We start from the raw sequence: 12,686 nt of genomic DNA, 5'->3' as shown, positions 1-12,686 counted from the left end.
TTTGCCTTTTTCATATCTAATGAACATGTTTCAAACACCGCGAGCATTTCAACACACGACAAAGTTTGTTTTGACAGGAGCGGCGCATCTTGGGAAGCGGGGCCCTTTAATCAGCCTCCGCTTTGAGGTCCCGTGATCTCCTCTGATATCTGCCCGGTTTGAAATCCGGGAGTTCTAGGTGACGACGCGGGGAAGGTCAGGGTTTGTTAGGCTCCTCTTTCATATGCAGAGCTCCATCCCGGGAGGAGAGGGTGGGGGCGGGGCTGGGAGCCTGCGGATCTGATGGGGAGATGTCTGGAAGGCGATTTGAGACCCTGGCTGTGTTCGCTCTGCATCCGAGCATCTGCGTGAGACTGAGCTGCTGCTTTGCCCACTGGACGGGCCCGCACAGGTTCTGCACCCTCCCCGGGCGGGACGAGGGGCCAGGCCCCCGCATGACCTTCAGGGCCCCTGTCTGTGGAGGCTTCTCCTCATGCCAGCCTCTCCCTCTCTTCCCCAGAATCACCGCTCCCCCGGGGTTCTGGGTCACATCCTCCTAGGCCCGCTGCGAGCTTGAAACTTCTTTGAAGTCTCTCATTTTATCTTTAAAACTCATGCAAGCTGTGCCTTATACTTCATAATGTTTGAGCACTTACTGTCGGTATGAAAATTGGGTTTTACAGACTTACTTCCGGGGAAAGCTGGTAAAACAGCTGCGTGTGCCCCCTGCAGCTCTGTGCACCCCCAGCACAAGGTGAGCACCCCTCTGATGAGTCAGAGAGAGATTCACACACCAAGGGGGAGCCGCCCCTGCCCTGGGTCAGGGGACAGGAGAAGCTGCCCAGAGGCAGGAACACAAGGACCCGGCACCCAGCACGGACCGGCCACACTTCCCTCAGTTAATGCTTCATGAAGTCATTTGTTCCAAGAATATTTCTGCGCATCTGAAAGGAGGGCAGGTTGGGGAGGCTCTGCACAGCTTCTCTCAGGTGGTAACACATATCAGACTCCCCAGGAGCTTGTGGAAGATGCAGGTGTCCAAGGTCTAGCCCAGGAGGTTCTGGTCCCACAGGCCTGGGGTTGGGCTGGAGGTTCAGATTTTTTTTTTTTTTAAGCTCTCTATTGGAATATAATTGCTTTACACTGTTGTGCCAGTGTCTGCTGCGCAACAAAGTGAATCAGCTGTATTTATACATATATCCCCTCCCTCCCTCGACTCCTTCCCACCCCTCCATCCCAGCCCTCTAAGTCATCACCAGTTATCATGTTGGTCTCCCTGTGTTATGCAGCAGCTTCCCACTAGCTATCTGTTCTACATTTGGTAGTGTATATACGTCAGTGCTACTCTCTCATTTCATCCTAGCTTCCCTTTCACTCCTCCCACCCCATGTCCTCCAGTCCATTCTCTGCATCTGCATCTTTATTCTTGCCCTGTCACTGCGTTCATCAGTACCATTTTTTTTTAGATTCCATATACATGCATTAGCATACGGTATCTGTTTTTCTGGTTTACTTTGCGCTGTATGACAGACTCTAGGTTCATCCACCTCACTACAAATAACTCAATTTCATTCCTTTTTATGGCTGAGTAATAGTCCATTGTATATATATACCACATCTTTATCCATTCATCTGTTGATGGGCATTTAGGTTGCTTCCATGTCCTGCCTATTGTAAATAGTGCTGCAGTGAACATTGTGGTACATGTTTCTTTGGGGATTATGGTTTTCTCTGGGTATATGCCCAGGAGTGGGATTGCTGGGTCATATGGTAGTTCTATTTTTAGTTTTCTAAGGAACCTCCAAACTGTTTTCCATAGTGGCTGTACCAATTTACATTCCCACCAACAGTGCAAGAGGGTTCCCTTTTCTCTGCACCCTCTCCAGCATTTATTGTTTTTAGATGTTTTGATGATGGCCATTCTGACCCGTGTGAGGTGATACCTCATTGTGGCTTTGACTTGCATTTCTCTGATGATGAGTGATGTTGAGCATCTTTTCATGATTTTGTTAGCCAACTGCATGTCTTCTTTGGAGAAATGTCTCTTTAGGTCTTCCGTCCATTTTTGGATTGGGTTATTTGAGTTTTTGATATTGAGCTGCACGAGCTGCTTTGGAGATTAATCCTTTGTCCGTTGCTTCGTTGGCAACTGTTTTCTCCCAGAGGTTCAGATTTTTCACTAACTTCTCCCAGGTGATTTGGCTGCAGCCACTGATCAGTCCAGTCTTTCCTTGCTCGACTGGCTCCTTCTGGACACTTGCTGGGACAGGCAACTCACCACCTCCTGATGCACCTACTCCTGAGAGGGCCCAGCGCAGAGTCAGGGCTCAGTTAACATGGGACACAGATGGGTGGATGGGCCGGTGGATGGATGGATGGATGGAGGGCATATGCAACACTGGCATCCTAGAAGAAAGTACAAGTCACATTTGGGTGTTGGCCTTCTCCCCCTTAACACCAGCGGAAACTGGGGTAAAAGCAGAAGGAGCTGTGAAGAGGTGAAAGGTTGGGGTGGAGAGTGGAGGGAAGGGTGGTGAAGCCCCCGACCTTTTTCCTCCCTGCTGCCCCCAAGCTTTCACCCCACGCAGGGCTAAGGCAGGGATCTGGAGCCCCAGCAGAGGGTCTGGAGGACAGACTAAGTGTCCACACCTCACTGAGCAGCCAGCTCTCCCTGGCCAGGGGAGGGGGCAGTTTAACTGGACCTTGAGGAGCTCACCCGGAGGCAGAGGCACAGAGGGGAACTGGAGGGCAGACCGGGGTTGGGGCTGGGGTGGCCAGCGGGGTGACTGGAACAGAGGGCCAGCTACTCAGAGCCTTCACTTTCAGATGGGCCTGGCCAAGGCAGCCCCAGGCCAAAGCCTGGCCACTCTGCAGGTCATCTCTACCCTGAGTCCCTCCTGTAGGGGCCCAGGCAGACCTAGAATGAGCAGAGGATAAGATTGAGGATGGTGAGAAGTGTCAGGGCCAGCCTGCACTCCCAGCTGGGGCCGGGTGGGGCAGAGGGTTGGCCAGAGGTCTTAGGGGTGCGGTGCAGCCAGACGGTAGCCACTGCTGTCCCTCAGTGCCCTGTCCCCTGCTGTCTCTGCAACCCATCGGCCCCCTGTGGTGGTTCTGTGTGGGAGATGGTTTTCACCTCGTAGGCACATCCATCCACAGCACCCTGAGTGCTGGAATCACTTATAGTTTGGTCTGAGGTTCCCTCTGTTAAGTGAGAACTGTTTGGATTTCATCCTGTGGTTTGGATATGACAAGCCATCCATTTCACACTTGCCCGTTCATTTTCATTCTGCTCCCTTGTGACTGAAATATACAAGAGGTTGCTACTGAAAGTCACAGTTTTCTTATAGAGTCACACACGGGTTCATGTGTTGACTGACAGTTCTTTCTGCTGAATAGCAATTAGCCCCCTGCCTTCAGCCATAAATTATACAATACAGGATGACACAGCTCTCAAAACATGTATTTAAGTGATGGCTGCTGTCCTGGTTTAGGGATTATTGCCATCAAAGGATGCTTGGTACTCTGATAAAGCAGTAATCAGTAGTCCATCTTGGGCAGACATCAGTTAAGTAAGCAGTGTGTTAGGCTGCAAGAAAAAAAGTGTTAACCCTCACACGCACTATCTGATAACATGCGGATGGGTTCATTGACTCAGTGAGGAGATGCTTAGAAGGTACCTGCTATGACCCAGTTCTGGGCAGGGCGCTGGGACACTTGGGTAACACGGTCCTGCCCCCAGCGTGCTCAGGCCAGGAGCATGGGTTTCCAGGACTGTTCCCGGCATGGACAAGTCGGGCATGACAGAATTTCTCCCCTATTTCCAATGAGATGAGAAAGGCAAGAAGATGATAAAGTGTTCAAACAGCTAAACTTTTTCCATGTAAAGTACTGTCCTTGATCTTGAGATTGAGTTTCTAATTGTTCTAGTGTTAAGCTGAATAGTAGTGACACGAAATGGTAGTTGGGATTTTGTATTTTATTTAAACACCTTTACTTGGCAAAAATATGTTGCTCTGAAACACCTTTGGCCCAGGACAGCCTGAAGTCTGGGCCCCTGCTTTGGGGCACCCGTCACTGTCCCAGTTCAGCTCATCAAAGGGCTTTTCTTCTCCCAGGGTCCCCTGTGTTCCCACATGTGGTGCCAGACATCCTTCCTTCTAGGGTCATCAGCCCACATCTCAGGCTCAGCCTCAGCCACACTGGACTCCAGCTCCCTTCACAGACTCTGGCCAAAGCAGCAGCAGCCGCTGTCACATTCACATGGTATCTCCAGACCAGTGAAAATGTCCTCTGTGTGACAACATTTAAAGTCTGCTCCTAAAGCCTCCAGAGCAGTCATCCTCCAAATGGACTGATATCAGAATCTCAGGTTACAAATCTATGATTACAAATCCAGATTCTTGGGCCCCTCCTCAGCCCTGCCAATTCAGCCCCTCTGCTGCAGCTTGCATGCCTCTGGTGATGCAGAGCTCACCACCTGTCAGGAGATCCTCCCATCTTTGCCCAGCTCCAGATCTTCAAGTGTACGTCCTCTGCTTTTTAACTGAAACATCATATACATACAGTAAAGCTCTCTCAAGCCCTTTCCTGATCACTACCCCCATAGAGTAATTTTTTCCTCTTTTTGATAAAAAATGGAATCAAATAGTGGGTGCTCTTTTGTGCCTGATTGATCCATTTTGTGGCACCTACCTGAGATTTGCTCTCGTTCATTGCTGCTTAGTATTCTGTTGTGTGAATAGACCACGTGATCAGTGTATCCTTTCTACTGGTGATTACCATTTGTTTCCAGTTTCTGGCTTTTATGAATAAAGCCACTCTGCACATTCTTAATCACGTCTCTTGATGAACAGAGCACTCATTTCTCCTGGGCATATACCTCGGCGCAGAATTGCTGGGTTATAGTGTCTGCAGTGTTCAGCTGGAATAGATACTGCCAAATGGTTTTCCAAGGCGATTGTGCCGTTTATGGCCCCGTCAGCAACGCGTGAGGGTTCCAGTTGCTCTGTACGTCACCTCCTTGGTTTATCGCAGTCTTTTTAACTTTAACCGTTCAGGTGAGTCGGTGCCTGATTGTGCTTTTAATTTGCATTGCCTTGATGAGTAATGAGAAACACAACATCGTTTCATGTGCTTTTGGCTATTTGGATAGTCTCCTTTGTGACATGCCCTTGCAAGTGTTTTGCTAATTTGAAGGAGGGGGATTTTGTCTTTTATATATTGATTTATAGAAGTTTTTGTTTTTTAATAAATTTTATTTATTTATTTATTGGGTGCGTTGGGTCTTCGTTGCTGCACGCTGGCTTTCTTTAGTTGCAGGGAGCAGGGGCTGCTCTTCATTGCAGTGGGCAGGCTTCTCATTGCCGTGGCTTCTCTTGTTGCGGAGCACGGGCTCTAGGCGCGTGGGCTTCAGTTGTTGCAGCACATGGGCTCAATAGTTGTGGCTCATGGGCTCTAAAGCGCAGGCTCAACAATTGTGGCGCACGGGCTTAGTTGCTCTGCGGCATGTGGGATCTTCCTGGAGCAGGGCTCACACCCACATCCCCTGCATTGGCAGGCAGATTCTTAACCATTGCGCCACCAGGGAAGCCCCCTATTTATAGAAGTTTTAAAATATATTCCATATATAAGGCCATTGGTGGGTATTTGTGTTGAGAAAATTATCTCCCAGTCTGTGGCTTGCCTTTTAACTCTCTGAATGGTCTTTTGGTGAAATGAAGTTCCTAATTTTAATGAAGTCCAGTTAATCAGTCTTTTCTTTCATGGTTAGTATCTTTTCTGTCCTGTTTAAGAAATCGCAGCCAACCCCAAGTCTGGACATGCTGATTGGTGCTAGTAGCCAAAGGTGGTGGCTGAGAGTTTAGTTCCTAGAGCCTGCAGATCTGGGTTTGAACCTCAGTCCTGCCACTTTTATGAGCCTTGCTTTCCCAGTCTGTAAAATGGGTTAACACACATGCCTGGTTGGTCCACATTCACAGTGGTTGTTTTCACTGTTGAGAGCCGCATCTGGACTTTTCTGGGATTCAAGCAGTCACCTTTAGAGGATATTTAGTTAGTTGCTTCCCAGAGCCTGGCCGCTGTGTCCACTGCCATGGGCAGTTGGCAGGAACACCATTCCTCAGCTGCTCAGCCCCTAGACAGATACTCAGGTCTGGGTGGGTGCCTGTCTCCAGGGGCTTTTAGGGCCCTCCTAGCATGGGAATGTCCAGTCTGGCCCGTCCCTGTCATTTGACAGAGGAGGGGACAGGAAGGGAGGGCGAGGGGGCTGCCCAGGATCCCGGTGAGGCTGAAGCTGGGCCTCTCCCCAGCCCCACATCCTCCCCCCCGCGCCCTCGTGTGCCTCCCCTGCACAGAGTCTAAGCACCCATCCTTTGCTGCGTTTCAGTGGGGACGCCATACTACATGTCACCAGAGAGGATCCACGAGAATGGCTATAACTTCAAGTCTGACATCTGGTCTCTGGGCTGTTTGCTGTACGAGGTGAGTGGCTCGCGGCTCAGCAGCATTTGGTGGGGTGTGCATGGTGAGCAGCCAGCTAGGGCAGGGCTCACCTCCCCAGCTCGGGGTGGGAATCAGGGACGCATGTCTGCCTGTGGCATTGGTACCATCTGGGTCCTGTCCTTCACCCCACTCGGCCCCATGTCTGCCTGATTAGCAGTGTCAGGCTGGAAGAGGTTAGAGGGGTGGTCAGTTGTAGGCTGGGTGCCATCTCACCCTTGGGCTGCTCAGATCTGACTAGAACCAGATGGAGAGTCCAGCATCCACTTGTTGATAGAAGGAGCACAGGCAGGGCGAGCTGGTTGCCCCGATTTCCCTGGTAACCAGGGTGATTCTTTTCACTGTTTGTCAGTGACCCGTGGATCAGGCCCCATGCAGGGCCCCGGGGACTGAGGAGTCAGCTCAGGCCCAAGCTTCTGAAACACTCCCCAATGCGGGGAGGCCACGTCCTCCCAGGGTCAGCAACGTGGGTCTCCCTAGAGACCACCATCCTCTCCCCTGAGCCGTGAGATGGAGCCACCAGGTGGCTGTTTCCAGATCTGGTGGCCAACCTGGATGGAGGGACAGGAACGTTTCTGAGTCTTGGTAGGCTCAGACATGAGAGAACATGAACTCGTAACGCTCCCACCCATTTTGGCCGGCCACCGGGGACCCTGGATAACCGAGGGTCTGGGGAGCAGAAGCCACACTTGGCCATGAAGCTGTTGCAGTTGCTGGCGGGAGGTGGGAGCCCTCTAGCATCTCCAGGGCAGTGGCCACACCCTCCCACCGCCCCGGCCAGGACCACCCCATGCTGGGCAGCTCTGGGATTCCATCCATGTCCTCACCTGTAAAATAGGAATGGTAGCTGTCTTCATTGTCATAGGCCTCATACATGAAATAACAGATATGAAAGGCTTTGAAGACCCTCTAGGGCTGTGAGACACCAAGCATGGTTTGGGTTTAAAGTTGGAACCTTGATTATTTTTCTGCTTTCCCTGGGGTGGACTTGAGCATCCCTGGAATCTGGTTTGGAAGTGATAAGCTAAAGATTCTCCCAGGGCAGCGATGTGCAGGGTAATATTGAGGGGCCACTAGGAGTGTTTTGGAGTTTCAGAGACTGACTTCCTTGCTTCCTTGGGAGTGTTGATGCTGGAAATTGACCTCATGGCCCGTGGGTGTAAACTTCAGGACTCAGCTACCCACCGCTGATACACAGGGACGGGGTCAGCTATGTGGTCGGGGTCGCTTGGTGCTGGGATCCCCTCCGCCCTGCATTACAGATTGAGACTATGAGATCACAACTCTGATCCCTTTGCAAGGTTTATGCTTCACAGCACCTTTCTTTTTAAGCCAGTGGCCTGCTATTAATAGCAGATATTTCATTTTAAAAGAGTGGCCTTGTGGTTAAAGATGAAGCCAAGGGGAGATGTGGCCCTTGTGGCGTTTGTGCCTGAGCCCCCTTTTCCTGGAGGTCCGCAGTGGGGGCACCCCACGGAGTCATTGTGAAAGTCTGCGGGTGAGTCAGGCCATGGCAGCCAGAGGTGGGCAGCAGACCGTGCTTTCCAGGACTCACAGGGGCATCTGCTGTAGAAGGACTTCTCTTTTTTTTTTTTTTTTATTTATTATTTTTTTGGGGGTACACCAGGTTCAATCATCTGTTTCTATACACATATCCCCGTATTCCCTCCCTTCCTTGACTCCCCCCGCCTCGCGTCCGCCCCACCCTCCCCGCCCCAGAGGACTTCTTTTAATGAGTACCGAATGGGAGCAGCCACACTGAGGCACTGCCCGCCGGGGGGCTGCAGGGGGTGAGAGTGCAGAGCGGCTTCTGGGCCCCAGGGATGAAGAGGGCTGAGCTGTGAGTCCCTCCCTCGTGGGGGCACACAGCTCCCATAGCTGTGGTAATTTGGGTGAGAGGGGCGCAGGGCCTGGTGTGGGCCCAGACATCGGTCAGAAGGACGGGAGGTGCAAGTTTAGCTCCCACTCTCCCCGTGAAGGCCCTGGGGCAAGTCAGCGCCTCCCCCCGGAGCTTCAGTTGCCCGAGGGTAACGGGGTCACACCTGCCTGGTGAGGTGTGGGCAGCACCTGGCTCAGAAGGTCCTCGGGCAGTGGGGGGGGCAGGTTGCTGAAGCGCTGTCACTCCCCACCTGGCTGCCCAAGAGCCCCCTGAGCCGGTGCAGGCGAGCAGGGGACCTCATGTCCCTTTTTGCTTTGGCCAGCGGGGAGCCAAAGTCCAGCTGTAATCTGTCCCCGCAGAGACTCAGCTTTGTCCTCCTGCCCTCGTGGATACTGTCCCCAGTCCACATGGTTCTTTGCTTTTCCATCCTGCATTCTGGGTTTCTGTCAGCCGCTTCCTGCCTCTGTGAACCGTGCGAATCTCCAAAAGTAAACAAGCAGGTGACCAGGGTGTGACGGGCCCTGCTCCTGTCCTCTGGGCTCCTGTGCTGGTGCCATGCCTCCCACACCCCTAGAGGCAGGCGCAGTCCTCGAGTCCTGGGTCCCCGCCTTGCGTGCCTGGACGCGCATCTAAAGAGGCAGCCCCCGTTCTGGGTTCCCCAGCATGGAGGTGGAGGTGCCGGTTTATTTCATGATGGATTGATTTGCCGGCAGTGTGTGCGGCTCACAGCCAGGGAGGGGCACGTCGGCAGCGGGAAGTCAGTGAAATCAGTTGAGTCCTGCGTCCACGGGGACAGCTGACCTAAAGCTGGGCCTCCCACAGGAGAGGGCGGGTGTGGCTGGCGTGGCTGATGTGGGGGCCCCTCTGAGGGCAAAAGGCCATGGGGGCTCTTCCCCAGGCTGCCACCCCCAAACTCCATAGGAAGACAGAACCGGTTGTTTTCCCAGCAGGTGGGGAGGGAGACACATCTGAGCCCGGGGCCGTGGTCATTGGAAGGAAGCGTCCCCCAGACACAGCTGGAGTCCCCGCTGCACAGCCTGCGGTGTGTCCCGAGGGTGCCAGCCTAGAGAGCTGTGACAGGCTCCCCACCCCATGCCCACCGCCAGATCACATCCAAGGATTCTGAGCAGCCCCCGTGGAGCACACCTGGGCCAGGGCAGCAGGTGACGGCACAGAGCCCGAGAAAACCCGCTCACGGCGGGGACAGGCCTGCCCTTACCCACGAGCCCCAGAGTGGGCCGGACAGCTCAGGAGCCCCCTGTGTTAGGTTCCTGTGGCTGCTTTAACAGGTTGCCGATTGGCCTCCTACAACACGACATGATTCTCTTACCATTCTGGAAGTCAGAAGTCCAAAATCAATTTCACTGGACTAAAGGCAAGGAAAAAGAAAAGGCCTCCCAGGCTCCTCGGCTTGTGACCTCTTCCTCGTAGCACTTAAGTCAATACACCTTCTCTCCTGTACTCGGATCTCCCTCTACTCCTTCTTGTAAAGATACTGTGGTTACACTTAGGGCCCACCTGGATCGCCTAGGACACTCCCCCATCTGGGGATCCTAAATTTCATCACATCTGCCAAATTTATTTGCCATATAAGGCAGCACATTCACAGGCTCCAAGGATTAGAACATGAACATCTCTGGGGGCCTTTACTCAGCCCCCCCACACCCACTTCCACCTGGGCATCCAGATGTCCACTGAGGACCTCCTGAGGTCACCCTAAGATGCTGATGTTGACCCATGGCTAGTGAGAAGCCATCACAAAGCACTGTACCTGGCCTGTGCCCGTCAAGGTGGGTGCCCAGTGGGATCTGTCTTGAAGAGGTCAGCATAGGAGAAACCAGGCCAAACAGCTCAGCTGCAGGGAGCAGCACTGCCCTGGACGTTGGAGTGAATCACAAGAATCACACCAGGCCACTCCCAACTTTGCTGTAAGGGAGAAAATGGGATCAGAGAGGTGGAGAGACTTCCCGGGGTCACACAGCGAGGAAATGACCTAGATGGGCACCGGTACCCAGGCTGTCAGTGCCTGCCCTCCTGTGAACAGGAGCCAGGGCCTCTCCCCTTCTTCCCAGCTACCAGGGGAGGCGTGACTGGTGGAGAAAGAGATGCGGGGCCTCTGCTCAGGGCCCCTTTGAGGGAAAGGCCCGGTTGTGAGGAGCCCGCAGTAACTGCAGCGGCCCCTCCGGGAGCTCCCAGCAGGGGTGCCCGAGCTTGGCCTGTTGGAAGGCCTGGTGCTTTATTTTCATTACCCGGCACGCCCCGTGGAGGCACTCAGCAGGTTGCCTGGGCTCTGCAGGATTTATTTATTTACGTGGGAGCTCAGCTCTGAGGATGGAGCTGAAGGAATCAGGATCCTCGGTGGGGGGGCCTTCTCACAGCAGCCTTAGCCTGAGGGGCTGAGACCAGCAAGAGGGTGGCCTGGGGAACGACCCGGGCTCAGCTGTGCCTTGTGTGGAATTCTGCTTTGGAATTCTGGCTGAGCCAGAGAATGGTCTGGATGCCCCCTAGCTCGTGGGGAAGCAGGGCTGCAGACGGCTGGGCCACGGGCCTCTGGGTTCAGCCTTCACTCCAGGACAAGCTTGGGAGATACTGGTGATGAGATGGATGTCTGAGGCCCTGACAGGGCCGGAGTCGAAGGCAGTCACTGTCCCCTCTGAGTCAGAGTGAGTCCCCTTCTCCTTCTGACATCTCAAATCACACACCAGTTTCCCTGAGCCCTCCCAGCGGGGGAAATGCCCACACTCTCCCGTTTTCCCGGCTATGTGTCATCCCAATAACGCCAGGGAGGAAAAGTTCTGCATTTGAGGAGCAGTGCTGAGAGCCATGGCTTTGGCAGCTCTAACGAGGCAACCAGTATCAGCCCCCAAACAGCAGTTCGTCCCCTGCTTCGACCAGTCAGAGGTGGGTGGTCGCCGGTACGAGGAGATCTCGCCATCCGGGGTAATCGTTCTAATCCCAGTGTCTCAAGCAGCCCCAGAGGTTCCTTCACAGCCCAGTGCTCTGATCTGGGTGGAAGGCCCGTGGCCGGCAGCTGGAGGGGGAGCAGGCGGGGACGCTGCTTCCTCTAGAATCTGCATTTATGGATGCAGAAGCCCCTGTGAGCCAGGGAGGCTGGGAGGGCCTCCCTCATTGCTGACCCTGTTCAGAAAGCATTGTTGAAATGGTGTGGGGAAGATGCTGGGAGGGATGGAGAGATTATCTGAAGGGAGTGGCAGACACAGGGCTCATGCCTCGCCACCCTGGGGCACTTCTGGAGTCCCACGTGTCAAGGTTTGTACAGACCTGATCAGGCCGGTGTGTTGAAAGGATCACCCAGTCCCTCTCCCAGGTCAGACACATGAAAAACCAGAGCCCGTGTCAGTGGCACCGACATTTAAACATCCTTTCTACTCTGAACAGAAACACTTTCCAGGAAAATCCATCTTAATCTTCCTGCCATGACTTGAAGGGCACCAGATCACCCTGAATGACCGCCCTGGAGCCCCAGCTGCTCTCTGTTGTGGCAACAGATGTCCTTTTGAAACTGCCCAATAAACCCTTTGCACCCAAGGTTCTCGTTTTAATTATTGGGACTACATCACCCAAGTGATGCCATGTTGCACGCTAGATGGTAAAGCCAGTTCCCGGGATGACTGGCCGAGCCCACAGGGGACAGGGCCTCTGCACATTCATCCTGCCCTGCCAAGTGCCAGGGCCACCCCCTGCAGCCTTCCCACGGGGGAGGCTTTCATGGTCCAGGCAGGTTCCCAGCCCTCCTCAGAGGGGCCCAAGCCCCTGGTCGGGGGGAGGAGACACCCATGGGAAAGCACTCATCCAGGGCCCAGGCACCTGGGCGCACAGGTGCTGCCCCAGGCAGACTCCTGACCTGGGTCAGAGGAGCCCCGGGACCACACTCCAGGCTGTACTGCCTCTCCAAGGGCCATTTGGAAGCCCAAAGACACTGCCTGGGCTCTGAAGCTCCCTGAGCTCCTCCAAAGGAGGCAGGCTCTTGGGATCACCTGACCTGTTCACAGGGGTGAACAGAGCACGGGGGCAGACCAGGAAACGAAAGCTGATGGGCTACCATGGGTTCCCCGTGCCCGGAGACAGGGCTCGCCGACCTGCCTTCCGGGGCCTGAAGGGGAGCGAGGATCCCTCAGGTGTCCCACAGGCCCTGGCTGCGGGGTCCGTGCCGCGTGGCCCCGGCAGCCCGGCTCCTCGAAGGGAACCAGGGCCAAACAGGTAGGCAGGCACCGTTGCCCGTCGACACGTCATCAGCAGGTGTTGGGCCGTCACTTGGAGGCAGGCAGCCGTGAGCAGGCGTGGCCAGCAGCACTCGAATCCCATTACG

At 54.2% G+C, this 12,686-nt stretch overlaps 1 protein-coding gene across 2 annotated transcripts in view; it reads left to right on the top strand.

The window, feature by feature from the left end:
* NEK6 (NIMA related kinase 6) overlaps positions 1–12,686 on the top strand; it is an 85,994-nt gene that overhangs the window by 67,972 nt on the left and 5,336 nt on the right. The window contains exons 8-9 of one of the 2 annotated variants that reach the window (XM_057725000.1): positions 6,365–6,459; positions 11,756–11,923. In XM_057725000.1, the coding sequence (XP_057580983.1) occupies positions 6,365–6,459; positions 11,756–11,797 (137 nt within the window). In that variant the 3' untranslated portion in view covers positions 11,798–11,923. Of the gene's footprint in view, positions 1–6,364; positions 6,460–11,755; positions 11,924–12,686 lie in introns of those variants that run through there. The other variant, XM_057724999.1, reaches the window with a different exon arrangement.

The sequence above is a fragment of the Hippopotamus amphibius genome, chromosome 2 (genome assembly GCF_030028045.1).
Source record: "Hippopotamus amphibius kiboko isolate mHipAmp2 chromosome 2, mHipAmp2.hap2, whole genome shotgun sequence".
Taxonomy (NCBI): Eukaryota; Metazoa; Chordata; class Mammalia; order Artiodactyla; family Hippopotamidae; genus Hippopotamus; species Hippopotamus amphibius.
Note: the sequence above shows the minus strand (reverse complement) of the source record. Positions and strands in the feature narration are given on the sequence as shown.